Below are 27,992 nucleotides of genomic sequence, written 5' to 3'. Positions count from 1 at the left end.
CTGGCTCTTTCCTCTACCCGCAACAGGGTGGTGAGGTCGAGGCTGCACAGAACCTCCCAGAAGCACAGGTCCCATCAGGCAGTGGCTTTCGGCTTTCGGAGGAGTGACAAGCTGGAGGCCTTGGAGAGCTTGCCCTCAGCCTCTTCTACACAGATGCCCTACTCATGTCGCTGGGAGTCCAGAGAGTGAGGCACTGGTGGCGCCCCAGGGGGCAGGGGTGGGGGCAAGGGAAGGGAGATAGGACTCGCTGACGTTGCTTCAGTTCAGCCCAAAGAGGGGCCCGGGGCCCAGCTTGGCTTTTATTGACACCACTTTTTTCCAAATAATACAAACAGTCCATAAAGCAAGTCATGTCCCTTTGGGGGAAGGCGGGAAGAGGAGTGTCCCATGGCGCTAAGCAGCACCATGGCCCTCCATGGCCAGTCCCAGAACAGCCCCCCACCCCCAGAGAGAACAGCAGCCTCCTGGCCCACAAGGGGGAAAAGCCCAGCTGGTGCCCCAAGAGCTCATTTCCCTTCCTGGACTCTCCCTTCACTCCCTGCATCTGGTCAGGCTAGGGGAAAGCCACACGACCCCAGGAGGCACCTGTCCCAGCCTCTCAGACCACAGCTCACCAAAGTGGACGGGAACCAAGAAACGGCTATATGGTGAGGCTTCGTGGCTTCCAAAGGCCATGGTACATGCCTGGCCACTTCCTGGGCTGGAGGTGGGGGAGGCAGGAGGAACTGCTGCCCCTGGCACACCCCAGCCCAGGAGGGGAGAGCTGTGAAGGGCCAAGCCTCCCCCCACAAAGGCAGAAGTGATTAGTGCAAATCGGGGTGGCATGGGCACAGGAGGGGCCTGAGCACTCAAGATAACGGGATCAGTTTTGTAGCCCTTTATGGAAAGCTCAAAGTAAGGTCTTTCCCCTCCCACCGCCTGGCCCTCGTTGGGGCCTCTGTCCAGGCCAACCTGCCTCTCACCATGGAGCCCAGTGCAAAAAGGGACCCACCCTGCGTTCTCAAAAAGGCCTCGGGGCCGTCCGACCTTCCCTTCCTCAGGGTGGCGGGGGCAGGAGGGAGACACAAGACAATCCTCCCCAGCACAGCAGGTCACGGGGAGCAGCAGCTGCAGTGCGGGGAAGGGGGACACTGAGCTGGCACCCAGGAGGTAAGGGTCTGAAAGGAAAGGGCTGGAGGGAGAAGGGGTCAGTGTGAGACCATCCCCTTCATCCTGCATTCCCAGGGCCACCTGCGGAAACAGGCGCACACGCACACACATCCCCCACGACTCTGGGGCTAGAGGCCCCACTCAAGGGAACACGGGTTCTCTTGCTGTTGCTGCTGCCGCCACAGGCCGCCGGGGTCAGTAGGAGCCATAGCGATCCTGGAAAGAGAAAACAAGAGAAAACATCGGATCAGGGGCACACCAGGGACAGCACCTGGGCCAGGACAGGTGAGGAGGGAGAGAAAGCCAATGCCCGGCGGCCTGCTAGGGCCACCTCCCAGGCTGCCCCCTCCAGCCACAGACACAAGCTCAGCTCGTCCCGAGCACAGGAGGAGGACCAGGGAATGAGTGGGCGGGCTGTGAGGGCAATGCAGCTTTCTCAGCACAGCCGGGACAGTGAGCAGGCCCTGGAGCTCACCTGCAGAGAATTCATCACCCCATTGGCCAGGACGGCCATCTTGCCAGCCACAGACTTGACTCCTTGTTTGAACTGGGCAATGTCGGCTGCAGGGAGCACATTCCCGAGAGACACCCCTCCTGTGGGAAGAAAGCAGGGGTTCAGGGAGCAGCAGAGCGGCCCCCAGCTCCAGTCGGACACCGGGAGGACACCAGGAGGCTGCCCTTCCTTGCTGTCGGGAGCCTACCTGCTCCATGGGCTCCATCCACCTCCCCAAAGAGGTCTGCAGAACTGATGGCACTGCTGCCCGAGAGCTGCTGCAGCCGAGACCGGGCTTCATACTGTGGGAGGGAAAAGGACAGATGACCACAACCCAACGCCTGGCGCTCTTCTGAGGGGGCCAGAAGAGGCAGCCAGGACTTGGCCCCGGCTCATAGCTCACACACCTCGGCATCTATTTCCCTCCCGAAGAACATGTCTGATGAGATGGCTTTGGCTCCAGCAAACTTCTGACGGGCTTCGTTGGATTCCACAGCCGACGGCCGGCTCTCGACCTCTCTGCGGTTTGTGGGTCTGAGGGAGAGACAGAAAGGATGCCCCTGAGGTCTCCTGGAGAAAGCAGAGGAATGTGGGCCCCACTAGGGGGCGCAATTCTCCCCCCACCCCCAGACTCCAGGAAGAGTCCAGATTTTCCTCCCCAGAGCCCAGAAGATCCCTCTACCTTTCTGAGATCGGCCGGATACTGGAGATGGTCACTTCTGGCTCCTTCTCCTCCAGTCTGTCCACACTCCATGAGACATCTGTGTCCCATCGGGAAGCAAAGCCATCCCCCAGGGAGAAGGGGTTATCCTTGTACCTGGGAAGAAAGCAGAGGCCTGAGCATGGCATGTGGCGCAGGCCCAGGAGGATGCCATGTTACCCCTCTAACAAGTGATCTTACTTCGGGGGGCCAGAAGCAAAGCTACCAGTGTCATCAAAGAGATCCAGCTGTGAGCGGGAGGACTTGGCACTCACGGGCGTTTCCTGCTCAATCACCTGCATCTCTGACAGGACCGAGTGGGAGACGGAGCTGTGGACGGCAGCAGAGAAGCACAGGTCAGCCCCAGGGCAGACCACTTCCCTTCCACATTCCCAGTCCAAGGCCTTCGCTTCCTTTCTCGGGGTCTCTGCCAAGCCAGGATAGGTCCTGGCCCCTCCAGCTCAGCGTGGAGTGTAGTAGCCGCTGCACCTTGACCGACGTCCTCACTGCCTGGCTTCACTCTAGGTGCGGACCTGTGCTAAGCCCCTCTATAGCAGCTGGCACCAGCTCTGGTCCACTCCCCTCCATCCAGTAGCTAGGGACAGTGCCGTTACCAAGGGGCCTCCCTCCAGGTCACCCAAGTGGTTCAGGTATAAAGCCTCTGCTGGGACCCTTCCCAGGCCACTGGGGCCTCATTCCTTTAAAGATTCCTCTCCACAGGGGAGCCCCACCTTCGGGACACCAGGCCCATGCCCAGCCGCTCCGCCTGCTCCCGCTTCTGTCCCTCCAGGCTCTGTAGCTTCTTTTCCTCTTTCTTGCGGTCAATCTGCAACTCCTGGTAGGCCAGGCGCATGGAAGTGACCCTGGGGGAGGAAGGCCAGTTCAGTGACCATCCTGGTCACCCACTGCTGCCCTCACCAACCCCAACTCTCAGGGAAAGGGAGAAAGGGAGCAGGGCTCCACACTGGAGCTCCAGGGGGGATCACAGGTAAGGGACCCAAGCAAAACAGAGCCAAGCCAAGCCACACCAGGCCCCCAGGAGCACTCACACTGACTCTTCCGCCTGCTTCTTGGCCTCGGCCACCTGCTGCTCCCGAAGCTTCTCAGCCACCTGGGCCTGTCGTTCGATCTCACTGAAGCTCTGGCTGCTTACCTTCTGGGCCCCCAGCCCCTTCTTGGCGCCCAACTAGAAGAGAGTCTAAGGTGACCCAGGGCCTGATGGGCAGGAAGCCACCCACTTCCCCTGCAACCAGGGTGCCTTGCCATCTCCACAATGGGGAGAGACTGAGGGACCTACCCCTTTCTTGGCCGCCGCTGGCTTCTTCTTGCCAATGATTGAGGATTTCAATTCTGCCATAAGAAAATGGGAAGGCAGGTCAAACAGAGGCAACGCTGGCTCGGGCTTAGCCCAGGGCATGCAACTTCACAGCAAAGGCTTTTAGAAAAGGCAGCTTGGGGGAGGGAAGGCAAAAGCTGCCCCCCTCAGACACTCCAAACAACAAACAGCACTAAGGCCAGCCCATGCGGAGGGAGGCGCCTGAAGGTTACCGAACGCCCAGCATCTTCAGACAGGATGAAGGACCCAGGCCAGCACCTCTGCCTACTTCTACTGTGCCCCAGGCAGTCACAGACCCTGAACCAGTGCTTAGAGGAGCTAGGCCAGGGTCAGGCACCAACACCATCCTCAGCTCCCTTAGGCAGGAAGCTGGAAGGCAGGGAAGGGACAGGTTCCCATGTAGCCATTACCTCTGGCAGGAACAGACCCTTGGGCTGACAGAAACATGGACTCTGAGAGAAAGACAGAAGTGAAGCTAACACGGGCCATATCAGGGTTTCCACCTTGAGAGAGGCCTGCACTAAAGTGCCCTCAAACAGACCATGACAGATTAGGGGCCTAGCTTTGAATGGATGGGTGGAGATCCCATTCCTGAATCCATCAGCTTAATTTAATGGAGTCCTGGCCTTCCTCCCCACAAGTGTCTACAGAATATTCTAGGATTTGTGAAAGCCCCCAAACAAAAAGAAATAAGGTCTTCCCCAATCAAATCAATCTAAGGAAACCCAAGAACTCGAGAGAAGGTGGGCTTTTAGGGTATCCCACAGATGATACGTATCAGCTAACATGAGGTGAGAAGGGGCCAGCTCCCAGAGAAAAGAAGCCATAGACCAGGAAGGGGGGCCACGGATCCTCAAAGGGAAACCTTAAGTATCTCAGCCTCCAGATATGGCTAAGAGGTAGTATGGTCAAAAAACTACACTGGGACTTCAAAGTCAGAAAACCTGGGTGTTACTGATTGAAATATATACTTTTCCGATGCCTACTTCCCACACCTCAAGAGGGCAGAACTCAAAGGATCTGATGCACACCTATCCTCAGGAGCTAGGAAGGGCTGGCTCAGAGATCCTCAACAAAGGCTGTTACCCTAACCTCAGTTATATCCAAGCCAGTCCAGATGCTCCATTTTCCTTAGTTTGAGACCACAGAAGAAAACCTGAATCTTGGTCTTTTGGGCCCCCATGCCCACAAGAGGGGCTCACTCACCTAGAGAAGTTTTGGGAGAAGTACTGAGCAGGTCAGCTGTAGGGCCCTTCTTAGGCTCTGTGGACACAAAGGCATAATAAATTAGACACTCATTCATGCAGCCTCTTCTCTACCCTTACAGGTAGGCTGCTGCTTGGCCCAAGTTACTACTAAAGGAAAAGTCAAATTAGGATCCCCATGACTTTTAAAAGACATTACCAAAAACTGCCAACCAAAGGAGACAATACCTCCCCGCCAGGGACCTTGCTTAGCTCAGGATCCCCTTCCACCTCCACCTTTGCTGACCCCTAGCCCTTTTTCCTACTTCCAAAGGTGGGGTCCAGAGAGAGTACTCGGGAGTCTTTACATTCCTCGGGGGCATTAAGGGCACAAGATCGATGCACTCACGTTCAGGGACACTGCTCTCCATGGGTTGGGATGGCGGTTGTTCAGGGGCTTGAGGCTCGGAGGCTGGCACATCCCAGGCCGAAGGCTGAAAGGAAGGCCTGGTCACACAAGCTTTGCAAGGCCTGGTAATTAACTTTTAAGGCCTTCCGAGGTTCAAAGCCCTGATCTAAAGATCTTTAGGAAAACTGTGCCAAGGATTTTAATTTGTGGAAGGAGGCAGGAAAACCTGTTTTGCAACCACCTTCATGGCTCCTAAGAGCAGAGAGTTCACTTCCCTGAAAGGATCATAGATTCATAACTGGGAATACTTTAGAGGCCTTATAGTTTAATCCACTTCTTTTATAGATGAGGGAATTCAGATCTAGAAACAGTAAAACTGACCGCCTAATGGGGCAGAGCTGGGACTTGAACTTATTGTCATTCCAAAAATACAGTTTTTTCCACCGTCCCATTCACAGGAGGAGGAATGGGGCCAAAGAACTTTAATAGACATCATCACTAGGATTAAGGATTAAGAGAGTGTTCACTGACTTGGGTGAGAAGACCCAGTTTCAAATCTCATTTCTCCCTCTCACTAACGTATGACTGTAAGCAAGTTGCTCAATGTGTCTGGGCCTTGTCTTTCTTACATGCAAAAAAAAAAAAAAGGACTAGAGAATTTCTAGGATCATTTCCAGATCTTATAACCAGCTTCTTCCTCATAAGAAACCAGGCACAGGAAATATCCCCTATACTTGGGATATCCAGGAGCACCTCCCTCCAGGGGCTAAAGCCATTACTGGGACTCACCCTTGAGGAGGACAACAAAATAAATCATGAAGGCTTCACACCAAGCCTATAGCCATGGCAGGGAGAACACACCACGAGAAGACTAAACAAGTGAACTGCTCAAGTCAGTCTACTGAGACACAAGGCTCCCTTTGTATTTAAGCAATGAGTTAAAGGAAAATAGAGCTACTCTGACTACTCTGTGAAGGTTCCAGGTCTGAGGAAAATGAAGACCTTAGTGGGGCTCAATGGGGTAAATGTCCCCCTCCCTAAATTAGTACTCACCTGGGTATGTTCTGTGAAGAAATCTGAGTCTTTCTTTTCTGGGGAATGGCCTGGAGCACTGTTCATATTGTCTATCCAAAGCTAGAAGAGAGAGAACCAATACCTTTGGGGCCCTGGGCTCTGTGCTCCTTCCTGCCCTCCACCCAAGACCAGCACTTACATCAGTGCCATACTTGGCAAGGGCAGCACTCCCCAGTTGCCGGATTTTCTCCCGATAGGTCTGGGCTGCCCGGCTGTTATATTTGCTGTTGGCATCATTAGTGGTACAGCCGTGCTGGCGGAAGAAAGCCGTCTGAGGGGAAAAGAGAGCCAGAAAATCACACCACGAGCCAAAGCACAAATACTCCTTACCTGTCCTTACAGACATGCCCCCCTAAGCCATGGCCACCACCTAGACTGAAGCAGGTAGAAAGCAGGTATCTAAAGATAGAAGACCTCACAAGGAAAGAACCTCCTTTATATGAAGATTCAATTTCTCCTTGGAATCAATGATAACGCGCATCTCCCACCGACGGGGATGACCAGTGAAAGGGCAAAAGAGAACAATGGTCAAGGCACTGCAGAGACTGTCCACCTCCCTGGGCCAGCAATGATTCTGGGGGGTGCCAATAAGGCCTAAAGTATGGGACTAATTCTAAACCGGTCTCCCTGCACCTACCCCTTTGGCAATACGGACGACCACAGATGGTCGGCGCAACGGGACTTGGAGGTGCCCCCAAGGGGGGCATCCCGTTACCCCAGACAAAGGACAAGAGACGGCAGAGAAAAAGAGGAGCCTTACCGCGTTGGCGTTGCCCCCGACCTGCATACACCGCAGTTGGAACCAGTTCCAGTTGGAATCCAATTCCGTGGACCTGCCCGGAAGAAGGCCTGTGGGTCACTTCCCTTGGGCGCTCCAGGCGGTCCCACCCCCTACAGCCCCGCGCACCCAAACGGCCAAACTGGTCCTTGGGCCCGGGCCCACCTGATAAAGCTGAGATGCACGCCCAGCGAGCGGTGCACGCCAGAGCAGTCGATGCACAGGAACACGCCGTACGTGATGCTGGCCCAGCTCGGGTTCTTGGCGCCGCAGTCGAAGCACGCCTGGAGAAGCAGAGGGGCGGGGCAGAGGCCCCCGGACGGTTGGCCGCGAGCTCGGGCCCGGGCACGGGGGGCATCGAGGCCAGGGCCTCAAGCACGGGGAGAGGGAGGGCCCCGGAGTCCATGCCGCCGCCCCCTCCCCACACGTCCCCGGGGCCCCAGGCCCGCACCTTGTTGGTCGGCACCGCGCGGAGCCTCTTGAATAGGGTCTGAATCTCGGTCTTGCTCGGCTCCGCCGCCATTTTCTCTCCTTCCCAGATACAACCGCGACCGACCGTCTACCGAGGGCCAATCAGCCTAAAGGGAGGCGGGTTGGTGGGCGTGGTCAGACTTGGTCCAATCGGCAACCTATCTGGAGGGATGGGGCGGGATGACGCATTTTTCTTTGAACCAATCAATATCGCGAGAGTAAAGACGGACCTCGACAAGCCGGTTCCGTAGCTCCTCCGCAGCCTATGGCAGAAATGACGAGTCTGCCGGTCCCGACCAATCCGAGGTCTGTACGGGAGCGGGGGATGACGGGTCCTAGCTGGGTCCAAACCGCGACCGCCGACAGAAATGGAGGAAAGACGGGATTTGTTGCCTAAAGGCACTCCCGGGAGGCGGGGCCTAGACTGTAGTCTTCGAGTATGCCAGGCGTCCCATGTTCTGGCTACGCAGCCTTCGGGGCCGGTAGGGGGGGCACGTCCCTTAATTCCTCTGCAATCTCCCACTCCGGGGCTGTAGGGAACCTTGGGGCCAGCTTCTAGGCAAGCAGCGCCGCTCGAGTAACTCCAATAACGGGAAACTTACCAACTTCCAACCAGGGGGCGTGTTGGTAAATGTTTAACCAGAGGCTCTCGGGGAAAGAAATATATGCAGACTACACATTTAAATTTAATCTGCATTATTGACATTTTCACCAGACAATCACTAGAACCCCTTTCCTCTACTCAATAAATTCCTGTAGCTCCCTATCACCTCTAGGAGCAAACACAAAATGCTATTTGGCATCAAAGCCCTTTGTAACCTCCTGCCTTTCTAGTCTTCTTATTCTTTACTCCCCAACACCTACTCTTCTAAGCGGGGACCCTGGCTTCCCAGATGTTCTTATGCAGGACCCTCCGTCTTTCTTCTCTGGGCATTCCCTCTGGATGTTCCCCAGGCCCGGAAAGCTCTCCTGCCTCATCTAGGCTTACAGACCTCTCAGGGTTCCTTTCAATTCCAACAAAAATTCCATCTTCTATGAGTGGCCTTCCCCAACCCTTCTTAATTCTGATGCCTACCCTTTGTTATTTCCTATGTTCTCTGTAGAGAGCTTGTTTACCAATTTTGCCATCTCCCTCCTTAGACTCTAGGAGGGCAGGAACTGTCCTTTGTTTATATTTATTGATTCACTAACAGATAAGGAAACTGAGTCCCAAAGGCAATCTTATCTTCTCCAGACTAAATTGTTTTCCCCAGGTGATCTACCAGTCTGACCAAGAATATTAGTGATCCTCTTGGCATACACCCCTTCGAACAGAAAACCCTAGGGCCCACTTCCCCCTAGAACTTCTGAGGTTCAGCCTTCTTCCCTCCAGTTAGGTCACTCCTCAGTGGCTGAGAGGGCCCACCAGTGCCTCAGGGATCCCAAAGAAAGTACCAGGACTTTAAGACCAAGTTTTATACAGGCTTTAGTAACTCCAATCTCTCCCTGAGGGGGAAACTTTCACCCCTTATTTAGAACTAGAAAGGACTTGGTACCCCAACCCCTTACTTTTATGGTAAAAGGCAGCTTGGGTGCTTCAGGGAAAGGCCCTAAACTTGGAGTCAAAGAACTTTGGCAAATCAATCACTTCTCAGCTTCAGTCTTCTCATCTATAAAATGGAGGGATTAGCCTTGATGAGTTATCCTCTGGAGAGTTCCAGGTGTTGTGATTCTTAGGGATCCAAGAAACTGAAGGCCCAGGCTCTCTCTGAGCTCTAGGCCTGGGTCTTCCACAAACTGGCTGGGTAACTTTGGGCAATCCTGGGGTCCAAGATTTAGGGCCAAAAGGAACTTCAAGGGTCACTGCATCCAACCCCATCGTTATACAGATGCGGAAATTGGCAGAGAGAACTTGGGGGATTTTTCCAAGCCCTCTCATCTCCCCAGAAGGTCAGGATTTGAACCGTGTTCCTCTCACTGTAATCCAGGCTCTTTCCAACCTATTGCCTCATCAAGATAGGGAAGAAGGCTAGATGATCTCCAAGGTGTGTTTGACTTCTAATATTGCTCGAGGAAACAGTATAGGCAAGTGGAAGAACACTGGATTGGAATCCCCATGGGCTCTGGCCTGTGCTAGTCCTAACTGTAGGCCTAGATTAGAGTGAAGAGGCCCTAGAGCTCATCTGCAGGAGAGGGATGGATAGGATGACTTTTAATGTTCTGTGGGGTTGTGGTGTCATGGAGAGAACACCAAGCCTAGGTCAGCAAGACCTCAGTTCAAATCCAGCCTCAGACACTAGCTGGATGACCTCATGTCTGCCTCACTGTTCTCAGGTTAGATGAGCTGAAGGAAACCACCCCAAGTGGGGTAAAAAAGAGCCAGACATGACTAACCAATGTTCTCTAAGGCAACGTTACAGGGATTTGGGTTTGAATCCTGCCGCTGCCTCTTAGTCACCAGGTGATCCGGGACACATATTCTTCATGTCCACAAACATTTCTGTAGTTCAATTGTGTCCGACTCTGTGGCCTCACTTTGGGTTTTCTTGGCAAAGATCCTCCTGGAACAGCTCATCATTTCCTTCTCTAACTCATATTACAGTGAAGAACCTGAGCTCAATAGGCTTCAGTGACTTGCCCAGGGTCACACAGCTAGTGTCTGAGGCCAGATGTGAGCTAGGATCTTCTATGCAGGATGCCACCCACTCGGCTGCCCCAAACATGATCTATATTGTGTTTTTTCTGTTAAACATCACCCAGTTACAGCTTGATCTCGTCCAGCAGGCAGCAAGTTGCAGGCAGTGACGCAGCTGCCCTAGAGGACCTCAGAGGTCCCCTACATGTAGCCCTGGGGCTGTAATCCTGCCTTCAAAGCCGCCAGGGAGGGCCCCCCAGCCTTCCCCCTCCCCTCCGAGCTCTGGCTCAGCCCGGGTGCCAGTCCAGGACGCTCCGATCCCACGGGGACACGGACTGGGCAGAAGGAAGCTAGTCCATGACTCCCACCTCAGTTGTCTTTTCTCAGGTTTAATGCACATTAGGAACAAGCCATAGTTAAAGGGGAGGAAGGCCACGCCACCAGAACTACCCCACCCCCCCCTGGGCCCGGGGTGGCTCAGCTCCAGGTTGGGACCCTTCCCTCCCGCAGTCTCCCCCTTCCCACCAGGGCTCCGCAGCTCCCGGACACAGGAGAGAGACGGTGATCTGGGGCTTCAGGAGCTGCCCCCCTAGCTGGCCATGGGGGGGGGGGGGGGTGGCTGAGCTCTGACCCAGGGTGGGCAGAGACTGCCATCAGGCCCCGACACACTCCACATAGTTCGCAGGGTACAGGCCAATGCGCCCACTCTGTAGCTGGCCCTGGCACCAGCCCTGTTCATCTTCGTCGCTCATCTTTAGCAGCTCCTCACCTGGAGAGAAATCACGGCGTCACCGGGCATCGCTGCGCCCAGACCTCCTGCCTCTCCCCGCCCTACCCCCGCTTCAGGGTAGGCACTCGGGTAAAGCCTACGGATCCTTCTCAAAATAATGACTTTAAAGGCATAAAATAAAATGCAGAGGATTACTAAGGAAACAGACTGAAAGTTATCAAGATATTTTTTTAAAGAGAATTTCGTAGACCCCAGAGTAAAGAAGCCCCGATCCAGAGACCGAGTGAGCTAATGAGCCTGGAAGCCTTCCACCCCATCCCACCCCAGGGCCTCCGGGGAGCCGGGGAGGCCATGAAGCGGCGCGTCTCCCTCTCCCGGGGGCTGGAGTATCGGAGAAGCAGAGACGGTTCCCCTTTCTCCATCCCCTTACCAGTACCCAGGGTGCGTGGCGGGTGGGGGGATGCTGAAGAAACGGGAAAGCGCCATCCTACCTGCTCTGAAACTCAGCTCATCCGCTTCCTGGCCTGCGTAATCATACAGCGCCCGCACCCGGATCCCCATGGCACCCCTCCGGGGACTCTCGTCGTCTGACCACTCTTCATCCTGCCCATTCCTGCAGGGGGGACAGGAAGCGCATGAGGCCCACCCTGGAGGCTACTAGGATTGGGGGCCAGAGATGGAGGCTTCAGGTCACCCCTACGCCTAGGCCCAGTCCTCGGAAGGATCAGGGAGTGAAGGCTGTGGAGGAAGTCCTGGACAAGCAGAGCACTGCAGGATTCACCAGAGGCCAGAGAGGGAAAAGATTTGCTCAGGCTCAGCGTCTTGAGGCTAGATTTGAGCCCAGGACTCTTCTTCCCCTCGGGAGTCGCCCCAGTCCGCTTCCCCTCGGCCCTGGACCACATCCACTCTGAGCAGGAACCACACCTTCGCTGCCGGCCTCCCCCCGAGCAGCAAGGACCCCACTTCAATTCGCTCGCCCACCCTCCCTGGGAACTTGGTTCCTGATCCGGCCGGCCGCCCCGCGCCCGCTCACCCTGAGGTTGCTGGGGACTGCTGGGGGGGCAAAGAGCCATCCCTCGTGGGCACGATGCTGGTCAACGTCACTTCATCTGGGTTCCGGCTGCCCTTCTCCTTCCGGCTGATTGTCCGCTGAGTGTCCAGAGACCACTCCTGCAGGCGGCAAAGGGAAGGGGGCCCTCTGTGAAGGGTCCCTCCAGGGGAGAAGACGAGGAGACGAGGGAGCAGGAGAGCCCGTCCAGCCCCGGCACCCAAGACGTGCCCACCTCAAACTGCGGCCAGTTCATGGCCATGCCCGGCCCGTGGGTGCTGCGCCACCAGCGTAGGTCCTCCTCGTCGTTGGCAGCCAGGATGCCCTGGTGCAAGTCCCGGTGGAGCTGCTGGAACCTGCAGGCCCAAGTCTCAGCCCTCAGGATGGCCCCAAAATGGCCAAGACGCCAAGCCCGGACCCACAGCCCACAAGGCCCTCCCCAATCCCATCTAACACAAGCCTATTCTAGCACGAGGCCCTGGGGGGACGGGAAAGCAGACAATCAGAGGCCCCCAGGCGGGGCACGGCCCCTTCCCCTCTCTGGGCCTCAGTTTCCCCGGCTGTGAAATGGGGTCCGGCACCTGTCATTGGCAGAGAGGTCGAGATGCTGGTGGAAAGTCAGCAGCATGTCTTTGAAGAAGAGAAGGCGCTGCCTCTCCGCTGTCTGGCAGCCCTCGAACACTTGCTCCATGTCCTCCATGTAGCGGGGGGTGTAGCGGTGAAGCTCCGCCAGCGTCTGCTCATACTGCACTTTTGTCTGGGAGGCCGGGAGGGAGCCGGTCAGCGGCCGTGCTGGGGCCCACCTCCCCTCGGAGATGTCCACAGCCCCAGATCTCTCCTTCCCAAGGGCCCTTTCTTTGGACTGATCCCGCGATTGCCCCCTGCACTCCTTTCCAGGATCCAGAGGGCAGCCGGGTGACTCAGTGGATGGAGAGCCTTTGGGTTCAAATCTGGCCTCAGACACCTCCTCGCTGTGTGGCCCTGGACCAGTCACTTAACCCCCATTGCCCAGGCCTTACCGCCTTTTCTGCTTTGGAATTGATACTTAGTAAAGATACAAAAACTAGTCAGAAAAGCAATATCCTACGACTCAGAGGGAAGGGAGGGGATCAGCAAGTGTGGGGCGCCGGGTCGGCCGTCGGAGGGCCCTTCCCGGCTCTGCGGCCTGCTGGACACTGAGGAACTGGGCCTTGGGTGGCCCCAACAGAGGGTACCTTCTCGGCCTCCTTGGCGCAACGCTCCACCCGCTCTTGTAACTTCCGCAGCTGGTCCTGGGACACAGAATTGTCGGCCCTCGCGTGGCTCTCCCGGGTCTGCGCCGTTTTCTCCTCCTTCCGGGCCGAGTGGTAGCTCTTCTTGGAGGCCTCCGCCTGCAGCGGGTGGGCATGAAGCTCCAGACTCTGCCCCTCTCCGCCTGCTCTCCCGGCCACTGGCCTCCCTCAGCCCAGCTTGACCTCCGGCCTCACCTCCTTCAGCCTCTTCACCCAGGGCTTCTGGGCTTTTCGGAAGCCGTCTTCTGCCGCCCGACTCTCTCGGAAGCCTCCCAGGACAGGCCGGTGGAAGGCTTCCCGCTGCCAGGCTCGAACCCGGTCACTGTCCTCTCCATGCAGCTTGTCTCGTACCTCTAGGTGCAAGGCGCTCAGCCTCTCTGCCGCCGTCAGGAAGGCGTGCCAGGCCTTCTCCAGAGTGCCGTACTGGGGCCCTGCAGGGGAGATGCCAGGTCAGGGGCCTCTTGTGGCCTCTGTGCCAATGGATCCACCACAGGCATGCGAAGCCCCCTGGAGCCCCTCACCCTTCTCCACAGCCCCTCTCCACTTGCGGGCCCAGTCAGCCAGCTGCTGGGCATAAGCCTTCTCGATCCGGGCTCGCTCCTGAAAACAGCCGACCAGGTCCCCGCAGAGCCGGTGGCCGTCCTCCACGCGCTGGACCGTCCGTTTATAGTTCCCAGCCTGGAGGAGGGGGAGAGCCTGCTGTGATGACAAGCTCCTGGAGGCTACGAGGGAGGGCACCGTCCGAGGACACAGCCTAGGAAAGGGCCGCCCAAGAGCCGGACAAGCGGCCGTCCCGTCCACCCGACCCCTTCACACTCAAGGAAGCCAAAGGCCAGCAAATCAACTGGCCACAAGCGGCCCTCGACCCCGGCCCTCGGGGATTCTTCCTACTCCGCACACCCTGAAGGGGGAGAATCCAGACAGCGCCCTCCCGCCGCCCCAAACTCCTCCATCCCTCCATCTCTCACCTCCCAGAAACTGCCCCCAGGGATCTCCCCGGCCGCGTCGTCCTCCGGAGCCATCGTGTCACCACAGCACGGAATGGTGGCGGCTTCCCGGGCAGCTGCAGAGGGCAGGCGGTCAGCGGGGGCTGCCTTGCCCCAGGGAGGGGCACATTTGGCCAGAGACCCACATTCTAGGCTATAAAAAGCTCCCAGCCCCAAGGCAGGGGAGCGGAGGGTGACACCCCAAAGCCTCCCCAGCTCCCGGGTCCCCGTCCCTTCCCCAAGAGCCCGGGGCCCCCACCTTCTCCATTCCTGCTCTGCTCCCGATCACCGCCCCACGTACCTGGGGCCTCAAGATGGGAACCGGGGCCTTCGAAGCTGTGGCTCCAAGCTCGGCCGTCGTCCCCTCCTTATCTGAGAAGCGCAGAGGGAAGGGGCAGAGAGGACGAGCAGTCAGGGGCAGGGCCCGCTCCACAGCAGCTGCTGTCCAAAGGGCCAGATTCCAGCCAGGGGAATGCCAGCGGTCACACGCTCTGGCGAGGGATTAGATGGCAGGGCGGGCCCTGACCAGAGGGCCCAACTCCCCCACGGCCGCTCTACAAACTCCCTGAGAAATGGGATGGTGTTTTAGAAGAAAAAAATACTGTGCCAGGGACAGAGACCTGAGTTCTAGGCTTGCCTATGTCACTAGCTTGATAATAACTAGCCAGGGGACAGCTGGGTGGCTCAGTGGATGGACAGCCAGGCCTAGAGACAGGAAGTCCTGGGTTCAAATCTGGCCTTAGACACTTCCTAACTGTGTGACCCTGGACAAGTCACTTGACCCCCATGGCCTAGGCCTTACCACTCTTCTCCCTTAGAACCAATAGAGTATTATTGATTCAAAGATGGAAAGTGAGGGTTTAAAAAACAATGACTAGCCAGCCATAATCCATAGTGCTTTAGATGTAAGTGTCTGAGGCCATATTTGAACCCAGGACCTCCTGGCTCTATCCCCTGAGCTACCTAGCTGCCCCTATGGTATTCTATGTTTCATCTCAAGAAAACATAATTTATCACTTGTTTATTTGGGTCTACGATTTGCAGTTTTGGTTTTACAAGATTACTCATTTCCAAAAAAGGAATAATATGGAAATAGAATTTGAGTGGCAATAAGACATGTAGAGCCCAGTGGAACTGCTTGTCAACTCCGCGAAGGGAGAGGAAAGAGGAGAGACAAAATGAATCACGTATCTTGGAAAACGTGTGTGTGAGAATTTGTTACTGGAATAAAATAAAGAAAAAAATCTCCAAAAAGTTTCTCTCATTTGATCCTTATAATAGTCCTGGGAGGGAGGTGCTCGAATTATCACTGTTTTACAGAGGAGAAAACTGAAACAGAGGGTAAGTGACGTGCCCAAGCGCTCACACGCTTGTCTAACTAAGGCAGGATTTGAACGCAGGTCTTCCCTATCTAAAATCCAGGGCCCCTATCCACTGTTATTTCCCTGCCTAACTAACCTCTCAGGTAAGTCATTTAAGCTCTCTGTCTTCAGTTTCTTCACCTGTAAAACGGGAGACCACTGACCTTGCATGTTGGAGGTGAAAATGCTGAGAAAGTCTAAATAATGGATCAAAATCAGGACAGCCTCCCATTTTAGAGGTAAGGCTACTAAGGCTGAGAAAGATTAAGGGACTTATCCAGAGCAAGACTTTGAACCCAGGTCCTCTAGCCCCTAGGGCAGCCCCAGCAGTCCTTTATCACCTCTCCCTCCAGGACAGAGTTCAGCATTTCCCTTCTGGCTGGGGGCCTGGCCTCCCCTTAGTCCTCCACGGAGGAGACTCTTTCCAGTCTGGGCCCACAACAGAGTGCCAAAGCAGCAGGAAAGCGGCCCGTCTGAGCACGCCTGGGTCCTCCTTCAGGCCCCAGAAGAGCGTAAATGGAATGGAATCCCAGGCTGCGGAGGCAGACCCAGCAGGGACCTCTGGAGCCATCTAATCCCACCTCCTCGGTTTACAGATGAAGAAACAGAGACTGGGGGGCTCCACGCCTCGGGAGGTCACATGCCTGGGGAGAGCGGGCGGCAGGGCTGGGGGTTGGACCCAGGTCCTTGCCCTCCTGCACAAGGTCAAAAAACCAGAGAAACCTGTCTGTGTGACAGCTCTTTGTCAGGCCCAGAAGGGGAGGGCCGCCAGGCCCGGGCCCTGGGCTGGGGGATCGAGGCACGGAAGCCACCAGCCAAGATGAACTGCAGACCCCGTGGGGCGCTGCGGTGCCCCTGCTCTGAGCACTTCTAGGGAGGGGTGCCCGCTCCCCAAAGTCCCCCTTTTACCCTGTGGCCCCAAAATATCAATTGATCTAGGGAGCAGCCCCCCCCCCAGCGCCCTGGCCCCGAGGGGGATCTCTGGAACCAACAGAGGTCAGGAATGCCCTCCTACCCCAGAAATAAAGGGGGGAGCAGCTTGTCTCCAAGTCCAGGCTATGCCTCGGGCTAAAGATAATTGGAGAATTTGTATTTGGAAAAGACCTCTGGTCAGTCCGGGCTGACCCGCAGGCCTCGGCTTTCTTGGCAAGGATCCTAGAGTGGTTGGCCACTGCTTTCTCCAGTGGATCCCTTAGGCAGGCAATCGGAGGAGAAGTGACTTGCCCAAGGTCCCACGGCTAGGAAGTGTGGGAGACCCCAGCTGAACCCGGATCTTCCTGACTCTGGGCCTGCCTAGCTGCTTCCTGGACCGCCCGTGTACCCCAAAAGGAATCCCTCTGGGAGCTGTCTGCATGCTTCCTTGGAAGTCTTCATGCAAACCTCTGCTTGGCATTTAAAAGTGCCACATCCCGCTCCCCAGGCCCTGCTGCCTCGGGCTGCCCCCTTCAGCCCTGGGTTCAAACGCTTGGCATGGGTCTGGCCCGTACAGGGTGTCTCCCAAGACCAGCATCTCAATCCCTGGGGAGGGATCAGGACGGTTTGCCCCCCCCAGCCCCATGAGTGAGCACATTAAGGGCCCCCACGGCTTCCACCAGGCAGGGCCAGTCCTGCCCCTCCGAGGCCCGGCTCCCCACCCTTTACCCCTGGGACAGGAGGCCTCTGGAGGGAGCCACCCCTGGGCCTGCTCCCCCTCCCCCTCCCCAGAACAGAGCCTGCTGTGTGCTCCAGGGCTGGCACAGCTCCCTCTGGCCTCCCAGAGCAAACACTCAGCCCAGGGCACTGCCAGGGCCACAAAGCCCCCCTTTTACGCCGGGGCCAAAATGGCAACAATTGATCTAGGGCGCTGCCCCCTTGTTTGACCTCTGGGGCCCCCACCCATCTGGGGGAGCTCCGGCCAGAAGTAAAGGCTCTCCCCCTCCCCGGCTGAGGAAAGGAAAGCTCAGCGGGGCATGGCAGTGCCTCACCATGGGGATGGCCGGGAGCCAAGGGCCCCCCGTGAAAGGACCGGGTATTCCGGGGGTCCTGTGGGGCGGAGGAACCGGAGCTGGGGCCCCGGGCCCAGAGCTCCAGCTGCCCTGCCAATCTGGCAAGGCTGGCTTCATTTGCAGTCTTGAGTCACAGCTTCTCCTCCCTCCAGCTGGGGGGAGGGGGCCGGGCTTGCCCAGTGGGACTGGGGGGCGGGTCCCCCCTCGGGATCAGGCTCCCTCGCCTCTCACCCCCCCCCCAGGCGGCCAGGCTCGCCTTCCGAGGGCCCGCGAGGCGGGCGGCAAGCCCCAGCATGCCAGGAACCAGGAGAGGTGGCGGCGCGGAAGGGGGGCGGGGAAGGTTTTGGGGGGCTTTGGGGACCTGAGGGGGGAAGGGCAAGGGCCCAGGGAGGGGCAAAACAAAGGGCCGCTTCAGGAAACCCAACCTGGCTCAGCGACGCCGCCCCGGGAGGCCCCGGCTCTGCCCTGCTGCCTCCATGCCTCAAAGCCCCCGCGGAATGGAGCCGGCCCGGCCAGCGGGCTCCAGAGGTGTGTGGTGGGGGGGCGGGGGCGGGGAGGCAAGAGGAGAAGCCCGAGGGGCGCCCCCACCTGGGGTTGGAGCCCGGCCCGGCTCCTCCGCCCCGCGCGCCTCGGCCAGGGGCAAGGGGCGGGGCGCGCTGGGGGCGGGGGAGCTGCGCCCTCTCCCCCGGCCCCGCGCCGGGAGGGGTGGCCGGGGGTTCCCGGGGGCGGGAGTTGGAGCGGGCTGCAAACTTCTGGGGCCAGAGCTGGGAGGAAAGAGAGGGGGAGAAAAGGGGGGTGGCCCGGCTCTCTCCGAGCTCCAGCTCCCGCCGCACTTCGCCCAGCCCAGCCTAGCCTTGCCCTGCCCAGAGCCGCGCCTGGTCGGCCTGGGGAGTCGGAGCCGAACCGAGCCGGCCGCGCCGCGCCACCCTTTCCTCACTCACCGAGTCCCCAGGCTCCGGGAGGGGCGGCGAACCGCCAAGGAGGCTCCGGGCCGGCGTCCTGCTCCTGCTCTGGCCGGTGCCGCTGCCTCTAGGAGCACGGGGCCCTCCCCCCGGGGAAGTCCCGCCCCTGGCCCGCCCCCTCCCTTCTCGCCGCCGCCAGAAGTGGCCTAGGGCCGGCGGGAACGGCAGCCTAGAGGCCCCGAGCCGAGCACCCCGGACTGGGGGTTAAGGAGGGCTCCAGGGTTCACGGAGCCCTCAGAGCGCCGCGGGGCGCGGGGCCGTCAGGGTCAGAGCCCTCGCAGGCAGCAGGCAGAGTCGCCCGCCGAGATTTCAGCATCGCCCTGGCAGCCCCAGCCTAGAGCGGACGGGAGTCAGGTGGAAACTGTGAGCCTGGAACAGCCCGGCGGGGGGAGCCGGTCCTACTTACCTGTGCCAAGGGCGGGACCCCCAGGGGCAGGGGATGGTCAGGCTGCCGCTCCCTGGTCCGCAGTCCTTGGCTGTCCCTCCGAAGGCACGCTGGAGCCCCGGCCCCTCCTTACCACCCTGCAAGTTTCCGGGCTCGCACCTCCGCGAGTCTCCCCTTCCCTCCCTTTAGTCCCGGAGGAGGTTTTGCATAGCCTGCCTGCTATTTATAGCCCCTGAACTGATGCCGGAATGTTCCGAGGCTGAGCTGTCCCCACCTGCTCAGCAGCCCCCCACCCCCACCGGGCCCTGGTTCTTTCCTCCAGACAAGGTGTGACCCTTTGCTACGGGAACTGCCTGGCACTGGCCGGGCTGCCCGGCGCGCCCCAGCCCCCCTGCCTCTGGACGCCTTTAGTCCCGTCTCCCCTGCTCTGCTGGGCACCCCTTCCAGGAGCCCCAGATACAGAGAGGATTCTCGACCTGCAGGTTGGCAGCCCCGTTATCTCGCCCCCAGGAAAGTGCGTCCAGGGGCGTCAAAGGGCGCTCGGGAGCCCGGGAAGAGAAGGGGCCAAAATGTTCTCCCCTTTGCCCGCGCACGATCGATTTATCTTCACTCCCCGAGGCGTGTGTGGGACACAGGGGTGGCGGAAAGGGGAGATGGGGAGGGGGCGGCGTAGGCTTAAAATAGCCGAATGATGCGGCTCCCAAATGCCGAGGAGAGCTGTTGCTGGCGCTGTACAGCTCTGCCTCTGACTACGTGAAATGAGGAGCGGCAGGAGGCAGATGGGAGATCTTTGAATGGCAGCGATTCTAAGGCAGGACTCGGTGCTAAACTGGGAAGCATCCTCCCACCCGGGCTTGGGCTCTCACAGCTCTGCGAAGAAGGACTCCCAGGCGCCTTTCTCACCGACAGGGAGTGGCCTCAGAGAATGGGGGCTCGCGCTGGGGCCTGGGGGCACCCCTTCTTTGGGTACCCCAATAAAAGCGGATGGGCAATCGGAACCTACCCTCCCAGGGTTATTTGCCTTTGCTAATTACGGAGTGGAGCCACTGCCCGTAGTGGAGCCACTGCCCGGATTTGTAGTCTTCCTTCCTTCACTACCCACTGCTTTCTGGGGGCATTTGGGTGCCTGGACTGAACGCCTCAAAAGGGGAGAAGGGAGGAGTAGCCCGTTGGAACCTCATTTTTTAAGAAAGCCGCCAGCGGGGCCCTGAAGATTGGGAGATACTAAACAGAAAGGAGGAAAAGCATTTCCAGGTTCCTGGGTGGGAAACATTTGCTTTCCCTGCGTGTGAATCTGAAAGCAGGCCTGCTCCACCGCATTCTAATGGGCTTTGGGGTGCTGGGAGCTCGGAGCACCAGGGGCTGCCTCCAAGCAGATGCCTATTTAGTGTGGATGAGAGCCCAGGAGCTCTGTGCTGCTGAAGGTCAGTGACCCAGAAATGGCAGGAAATTAATGGGGCTTAGAGGTAGCTAGATGGTACAGAGCATAGAGCACTGAGTCAGGAGGATCTGAGTTCAAATCCAGTTTGAGACACTAACTGTGTGACCCTGGACAAGTCACTTGTTGTCTCAGTTTCCTCATCCATAAAATGAACCAGAGAAGGAAATGGCAAACCATTACTTTCTTAGTCAAGAAAACCCCAAAAGAGATACAATTGAAAACTACTAAATGATAAGGATGAGAAGATCTTAGTACTTCAGGCCTAATTCAATCTGAAGTCAGTACAGTCTGGAATGAATGCCAGGGGGCAGACTCTCCAGCTATTTAGAAATGGCCAATGGGGGGCTCAGTGAACTGTCAAGCCTAGAGACAGGAGGTCCTGGGTTCAAATGTGACCTCAGACATTTCCCAGCTGTGTGACCCTGGGCAAGTCACTTAACCCCCATTGCCTAAGTCCTTACTGCTCTTCTGCCTTGGAACCAGCACACCGTATTGACTCCAAGGCAGAAGGTAAGGGTTAAAAAAAAAAGTGCCCTGGATGGGAGATCCTGGGTTCAAATCTCTCAGATACTTCCCAGCTGTGTGACCCTGGGCAAGTCACTTAACCCCCATTGCCTAGCCCTTACAACTCTTCTGCCTTGGATTAATATTGATTTTTAAATGGAAGGTAAGGGTTTAAAAAAGAAATGTGACCAGGTCAGTGTACTGAATAGCAGATTGGTTAAGAGCACATAAAACAGAAGCTTCCCTTGGACAAATCACTTAACCTCCAGCTGTCCTAGTTTGATGGAGAGAGGAAGTTCCAGTCTTTCTCACCACTTCTGCTGCCCCCCCCCCCCCCCACACACACACACACATTCCCCAAGCGCTTGGGATGCGTCATTAAAGGAAGTGCTTGTGTTCAACAAAATTGCTGGCAACCTCACATGGGAAAAATGGTCTGAAAATCACTGAAGGAGGTAAATAAACTTCTACAGAAGACCCACAGGTGGTTGGCATTAGGAGCCAAGGACAAAACTGGGTTCCGAATTTGGCTTATTGGGACCGTGTTCCCGGGTTTGGAATGTGCTTTAGAAAGTGCTCCAGGCTGCCAGCATGACATTGTCTGTAGTTCGGTCCAGGTATTAACTTCATGGGCACCGAGGGAGTGTTCAGGAAGCCTTCAGTGGTTACCAGCAGAAGTTCCAACCCAGAGAAAGTCATAAAATGCAGAATTCTTCCTCTGGGTTATTTTGGCTATTCCCTCTAAGTTTAAGACCTCGGCATCCAGGCCTCATTAGAATTGGGGGGCAGTGGATGGAGAGCCAGGCCTTGAGTCGGGAGGTCCTGGGTTCAAATCTGGCCTCAGACACTTCCCAGCTGGGTGACCCTGGACAAGTCACTTGACCCCCACTGCCTAGCCCTTACCACTCTTCTGCCTTGGAACCAGCACACAGTATTGACTTCAATATGGAAGCTGAGGGTTTAAAAAAAAAAAAAAGAATAGTAGGACAGACTCATGCTTAAACATCAAGATGGACATCAGCTCCCCAAAGAAAATGTGGGCCTCAGTGTCCACCCTGGTGCCATCTTCCCAACGGCCCATGTTCCGAAGCCTGAAATGGGGTTTGGTATACTGGCAGATGGTCAGGCAGTTTGCATCTGCATAGTGCTTCCAAAAATGATATTTATTATGTCATGAATGGATTAATAATGAACAAAAGGCACTTATTAAGTGCGCTGGGAATAGGAACAAAGCTAGGTCCTCCTCCTTAGTTCAAATAATGAATCCCCCTCTTAGGATCTCTTTAGTAAAATCCAGTAATTGGTTCCATCTCCGTGGAAATATACTGTGTGGAATTGGATAATGCCATTGCTTCAGGGGAATTCCTCATTGGCACTCCTTGAAAGCTAGCTTTATATAATTGAAGACAGTCCCTGCCCTCAAGGAGTTTATAGTCTTCCTCTTAAGTTTTGGCCCCTTTCCCTCTATACAAGGGTTCTGGATCTGTTTTGTGCCCTCCATCCCTTTGGTATCCTAATGAATTCTTTCTCATGGATAATGGAATGATGGACCCCTTCTCAATGAGCAAAACAAAAAATACATAGAATTTTGAAGGAAGGAAGCCAAAATATAACATGTTGTGGGAATATCTCTGGGTGGGTGACCCTTTGATGTTTCTTAAACTCCATCTTGTCCTTTGAGGGCCATTTTGTGCTGCAACACCCAGACCTGTGGCTCTACTTTAATTGGCTTTGGAATTGTACTAGCTGGTCTGCTGAATCCCTCCTGCCTGGACCTGCTCCCCTCAGGGTGTATTCTGATTAGCTTCCATTCTTTACTCTGTTCCTTGGCCTAAGACCATCAAGGCTGTGAGATGGTCCAAAGGGAGAACATTGGGCAGTCCTGCACCTACCCTGAAGCAATGATAAGACTTATCACCATTTAGATGCTCTGGGGAATGCCCTATCCTTAGAAGCAGAGAGGAAACACCCTATCACCATCTGGATGGTTGGGGGAATGCCCTAGAAAGACCCCTGTTAACCCTCCACTATCTGCTATTATGCCCACCCCCAAATCCTCGCCTTGATCTTATTCTCATTGCTTTCAGGAAACTTACAGATGTGCCAGTAATATTGCTAGAGGTCATGGACCACAGTAAGTTCTCTCACTGAATGAGAGTCCCATCCTGGTTCTGATCAGTGGCATATGAATCAAAGGCATAGAGTAGAAGAAAATTTCTTGTTATTGAGGAATGAAGTTCAGGCTCTGACTCTTGTCTCCTCCTTGAGGGCAGGAAATCCTGCCTGAGAAGATGTGGCCACCAGGAGCCCTGTCAGAGCTCTGGACAGCATTCATGGGCTGAAGAGGAGAGAGGAAGCTCTCCCATGGAAACATGAGGTTCTTCAGTCAAGCCCTTGCCTTCAAGTCCTGAGCCCTAGTGCCATGCTCATTAAGATAGCAACCAAAATGGCAGCCTGGTGGACTGGTCCCAAGCTTGAGCAACAAACAGTTTCTAAGCTAAAAAGGCATACAGGTAGGGAATTTCCTGCTGCTGATGTTTGCATTTCTGAGACATGGTCCTTGCCTTCTCTGGAGAATGTCAGAAGATTTTACAGAGAGAGGAAATGGAACACTGGAAGAAGCAAGAGTGACAGCAAAGGGCAGTTGGAATGTTGGGCATGGGGGCAGCTGGGAAATTTACCAATGGATGGGGAGTTCAGTTTTGAACCCTGAACTGAAAGGAGGTCCCTTTCCTATCTCTGGATTGATAACCCGTCATAGCCTAAAGATTTCCCAATCAAATCCATTGCCCATTTAGACTATAATTTGTTCCTGATTTCTCTGCTGTCCCAAAACCTTGTGGACTGACAGAACTTTCAGCTGCCTGAAAGGGTTTTGCTCTGGAGGGTGGGCTGAGTCAGTCCTGAAGAAAGAAACATCTTCCTCTGTGTCAGCTATCCCTACAAAGAGTTGGTGTTTCTTTAACATTAGATTAGGATAGCCAGCATAGGGTGTCAGAGGTTGATCTCTCTGAGCCTATCTTAGATAAAGATCTGAGAGCCCTCTTCAGAGGTCAAATTCTCAGGGTCTGTCTCAGAATGGGTCCAAGTGGCCTCGCCTCCACTTTCTTTTAGTTTCCTATAACAAGATTGCCGACTGTTCCATGAACCCCAGATGATTCCTGGAACTATTATCTTGCCCCAACCACTATCGTACGAGCTGCACTATCTACATTCTTGTTACACTTTCCCATGGACCTTTCTCAGGAGTGATTGTTTGTAATTCCTGTGGTTTTTACCTTTAAAAGACCTACCAAATTTGTAATAAACTGGAACCCATTGCCACTAGCATTGGGTCCCTTCTGACCCCACACTGTGATTGTGACTATGATTCTTATCTTTTCTCTCACCCTTATCTTCAGGTGAGGTCCTTCTTATTTCTACCTTTATATCTTATCTTACTATTTTCTCCATTCCTTACCTGCAGAACCCTGGTCCCAGTCCAGCCCTGCTCTGGGGCTTTAACAATAGGGAACCCAAGAAGACAAAGAATGTTTCCAAGCTGGTCCTTTCCCCTGATGGCCTCCCCTGGAAGGACTCTTCATCACCATCTGTGTTTTAGTTTAGGAAGCTCCTGTTTTACCTTTTCTTTAATCCCATCATAGTTATCCTATCCCAAATAAGTAGTGTTTGTTTATTCAGTAGCAGTCAGATCTTTAAACAAGGGAAAGAAGATTGGTCTGGGAGGAAGATCTCTAAGAGAATCAGGCAAAGCAAAGTCCTTATTTGGCTGCCATTGATCTTCCTCCAGCAAGGGATTTTACCAGAGTGGGACTCAACAGGAAGATTAGGTTTTGCAAAACTTCCTAATCACCTGTCATTCTCCATTTCTTTGGTGTACCCAATTCTGGTAAAGCCCTCTGCTTACCTGTGTCATAATCTTATTTGAAAGGGGAAGGGGCAGCTGGGTACCTCAGTGGATTAAGAGCCAGGCCTAGAGATGGAAGGTCCTGGGTTCAAATCTGGCCTCAGATACTTCCTAGCTGTGTGACCTTGGGCAAGTCACTTGACCCCCATTGCCTAGCTCTTACCACTCTTCTGCCTTAGAACATTCTAAGATGGAAGAAAAGTCTTTTAAAAAGGGAAGGGGGTGGGGTTAGTTCACCAGCACAATCAAACTAACCTTTAAACATCATCCTAGTGGTCTCCCTTCCTCCCTTTTAACAAGAAGGAGTAGGGAATTGCCTGTCCCATTCTGTCTGTGGAAGCTCAGCAATTATCTTGCTTACAGTTTTGGTCATCAGTTCATGAACTAAGGTGAGACAGTCAAGAATGTGGCTTGTTTCCCCATCCAGCTGACTCATTTGAATTCTATTAGGAAAAGACCACTCCAAGAGTTCTCATAGTGAGGCAGCTGGGTAGCTCAGTGGATTGAGAGTCAGGCCTGGACATGGGAGGTCCTAGGTTCAAATCTGACCTCAGACACTTCCCAGCTGTGTGACCCTGGGCCAGTCACTTAACCCTCATTGCCTAGCCCTTACCAGTCTTCTGCTCTGGAGCCAATACACAGTATTGACTCCAAGATGGAAGATGAGGGTTTAAAAGAGAACTTTTTAGGAAGCTTTATTAGCACCAGCTGCAATGGTTGGGCTGCAATGGTCCCCCAGAAAGTGGCAAAGAACTTAATCAGGTACAAGAGAAAGTAGAGGGCAATGCCTGGAGGAAGTCCTGTACTGGGGATTAGGTGATCCCTGTAGAATGGAAGAATTGATCTTTGAGCATCAGCCAGGAGAGGGAGAGAATCACTAGGCTAGAACAGGTGATAATTGCTCCATTGGCTCAGACTTTGAGTGGGCTTCTTCTAGGGCATTGCCCCCAGCCAGCTGGATGCAGATAAGACGTTCCTTCTCTGCTTCTAAGTGCCGATAGGAGGTCTTATCTCTGGATGCAGGCTAGGTTCAGCGCTGCCCAGTGTTCTAACTTTGGACCATCTTGACAGCGATAATGCCCACATGCCAAGGAACAGGGTAAGTGATGGCAGCTAATCAGAATACACAAAGAGGGGAGGCCAAGGCATGGGAGATTCCGTAAGTCAGCAAAGTGGAGTTTAAGAAACATCCAAAGAGCCCACAGCAATTTCCTTACATGTTGAAAGAGTTATCCAAAAAATTAGGAAAAAAAACCAGCAAGTTCCAAGGCTTCAGGTTACAAACCCCTTTAATCCTGTCTCACTTAGTGATTTCATCAACTCTCCTGGATTCAATTATCTTCTCTAGAGGTAATTCCAAGATCTCTAGGCAGTCCTTCCCTTTCTCCCCAGTTACATCACCAACTACTTTAGAGCATCTTGTCCTGTGGCAGCTCAAATCCAATATGTCCAAGACAACTCGTCATCTTTGTCTCCGAAACTTGCCCTCTTCCCAACTTTTCTCTGGCTTTTGAGGGTACCACCAGCCCTCCAGCTACCCAGGCTAGAACCTCAGGGTCTCCCTCAATTGGGAACTCTTGGCATTTTTTTTTGCCTTGATGACATCTCTTTCTGCTCACACAACCACAATCCTAGGTATCGCCCTCATTGACGCACACATGGACTATGCAATAGCCTTCTGCTCAGTCTCCCTCAAGTGTCTTCCTCAATCCATTCCTTCCTCCACTCAGCTGCCAAAGCTGATTTTCCAATAGGTTAAATATGGCCACACCACCCCTCTACTAAGTAAACTCCTTCAGGATCAAATATAAAATCCTCTGGCATTTTTTTTTAAACTCTTACCTTCCATCTTGGAGCCAAAAGTCAATACGGTGTATTGGCTCCAAGGCAGAAGAGTGGTAAGGGTTAGACAATGGGGGTTAAGTGACTTGCCCAGGGTCACACATCTGGGAAGTGTCTGAGGCCAGATTTGAACCCAGGACCTCCCATCTCTAGGTCTGACTCTCAATCCACTGAGCTACACAGCTGCCCCCTCCTCTGGCATTTAAAGCCCTTCAAGAAGGGAAAGAGGGAGAAAATGTAAATCCTAAAATGTCAGAAAACAATGATCTAAAAATTGTTTCTACATGTAACTGAGAAAATAAAGAAAAAGAAAGCCTTTACAAGGAGACCCTTTCTACCTTTCCAGTGTAAGGGGTAGAAATGTTAGGGGTTTATATAAAAAGTTGGACTGGATTATCCAAGCATAGGGTCGCCAGGAATGTTAATTAATTCCAAAGAGATTTATTTTAACTATTTACAAAAATATAAAAAGAGTGAAAGTAAGAAAATCAGAGAGAGGATAGGGTAAGATATCTAGCCTAAGCACTAAGTATTTTGCTCTGGCTCCTAGTTCAACCCAGGCAGAGCTAATTTGCCCTTAGCCAGAGGGGCCTCAACCTTGAGCTGAGGTTCTGGGATGCAGGAAGCCTCTCTCAAGAGGGGAGGCCTCTCCTGAGGCTGGTCCCTCCAGAAAATCCAGGAAAAGAGTGGGCCTTTCACTCATCCCATGTGGTAGTTTTTGTTTTTTTTTTAAACCCTTACCTTCCATCTTGGAATCAATACTGTGTATTGGCTCCAAGGCAGAAGAGTGGTAAGGGCTAAGCAATGGGGGTTAAGTGACTTGTCCAGGGTCACACAGCTGGGAAGTATCTGAGGCAGGATTTGAACCTAAGACCTCCCATCTCTAGGCCTGGCTCTTAATCCACTGAGCTACCCAGCTGCCCCCTCATGTGGTAGTTTTAAGAAAAGCAGAAGCAATCAGAGATCTTCAGTCAGAGCTCCTCCAAAGTCAAGTCAAAGATGAAAGATCTAAGACACCTCTTCACAGGAAGTTCTTGGCATTTTTAAAAACTGTTTCTTTTCATTACTTCCTGTGACTCCCTTCCATTTGACATGGACCAATTAAAGCTAAAATTTTGCTTAGGACTGCCCAGGGGACAGTTAGTCGATTCTGATTCGTCACCCCCTTTCACACACGGGGGTCACAGACCTCCCCCACTTAAGTGTAAGTGGGGTGTTTAGGCTTCTGGTGAGTAAATCTAAAATTGGGCAGGGGAGAGTTAATTTAATTTTCACAATCTGGAGAGAGTTCCCTTAATCTTCACAATCAGAGGAGAGTTAGTTAATCTTCAAACCACTCTGCTTAAATGTTAGTCCCTGCCA

The 27,992-nt window shown here is 54.6% G+C and overlaps 3 protein-coding genes across 12 annotated transcripts in view; 1 reads left to right on the top strand and 2 right to left on the bottom strand.

The window, feature by feature from the left end:
* CSTPP1 (centriolar satellite-associated tubulin polyglutamylase complex regulator 1) overlaps window positions 1-347 on the top strand; it is a 173,384-nt gene extending 173,037 nt beyond the window's left edge. Inside the window, exon 9 of the mRNA XM_007497407.3 lies at window positions 27-347. Coding sequence (XP_007497469.1) covers window positions 27-189 — 163 coding nt within the window. The 3' untranslated portion in view covers window positions 190-347. The remainder of the gene's footprint in view (window positions 1-26) is intronic.
* On the bottom strand, window positions 258-7,703 carry ARFGAP2 (ADP ribosylation factor GTPase activating protein 2). 2 transcript variants are annotated; one of them, XM_007497401.3, is made up of 17 exons: window positions 7,575-7,703; window positions 7,289-7,407; window positions 7,106-7,178; window positions 6,485-6,616; window positions 6,325-6,405; window positions 5,272-5,356; window positions 4,885-4,941; window positions 4,089-4,130; window positions 3,640-3,692; window positions 3,392-3,528; window positions 3,074-3,205; window positions 2,544-2,672; window positions 2,325-2,459; window positions 2,050-2,176; window positions 1,851-1,944; window positions 1,625-1,743; window positions 258-1,365 (listed from the first exon to the last, which is right to left on the bottom strand). In XM_007497401.3, the coding sequence occupies exons 1-17, from the start codon at window positions 7,644-7,646 to the stop codon at window positions 1,345-1,347; spliced, it is 1,608 nt and encodes a 535-aa protein (XP_007497463.1). In that variant the 5' UTR covers window positions 7,647-7,703; the 3' UTR covers window positions 258-1,344. The 2 variants fall into 2 exon arrangements, with proteins under 2 accessions (XP_007497463.1, XP_001363885.1); XM_001363848.4 differs by lacking the exon at window positions 4,089-4,130.
* Window positions 7,704-10,577: 2,874 nt separating this feature from the next.
* PACSIN3 (protein kinase C and casein kinase substrate in neurons 3) lies at window positions 10,578-19,691 on the bottom strand. 9 transcript variants are annotated; one of them, XM_056801831.1, is made up of 11 exons: window positions 18,958-19,691; window positions 14,545-14,808; window positions 14,226-14,320; window positions 13,779-13,935; window positions 13,453-13,688; window positions 13,201-13,356; window positions 12,568-12,743; window positions 12,222-12,342; window positions 11,972-12,108; window positions 11,430-11,551; window positions 10,578-10,977 (listed from the first exon to the last, which is right to left on the bottom strand). In XM_056801831.1, the coding sequence occupies exons 3-11, from the start codon at window positions 14,277-14,279 to the stop codon at window positions 10,862-10,864; spliced, it is 1,275 nt and encodes a 424-aa protein (XP_056657809.1). In that variant the 5' UTR covers window positions 14,280-14,320; window positions 14,545-14,808; window positions 18,958-19,691; the 3' UTR covers window positions 10,578-10,861. The 9 variants fall into 9 exon arrangements, with proteins under 9 accessions (XP_056657809.1, XP_016278996.1, XP_016278994.1 ...); XM_016423510.2 differs by having other exon boundaries at window positions 14,545-14,615; window positions 18,958-19,690; XM_016423508.2 differs by lacking the exon at window positions 18,958-19,691 and adding an exon at window positions 18,531-18,642 and having other exon boundaries at window positions 14,545-14,615.
* Window positions 19,692-27,992: the final 8,301 nt, after the last annotated feature.

The sequence above is a fragment of the Monodelphis domestica genome, chromosome 6, assembly GCF_027887165.1.
Source record: "Monodelphis domestica isolate mMonDom1 chromosome 6, mMonDom1.pri, whole genome shotgun sequence".
Lineage (NCBI taxonomy): Eukaryota > Metazoa > Chordata > Mammalia > Didelphimorphia > Didelphidae > Monodelphis > Monodelphis domestica.
Note: the sequence above shows the minus strand (reverse complement) of the source record. Positions and strands in the feature narration are given on the sequence as shown.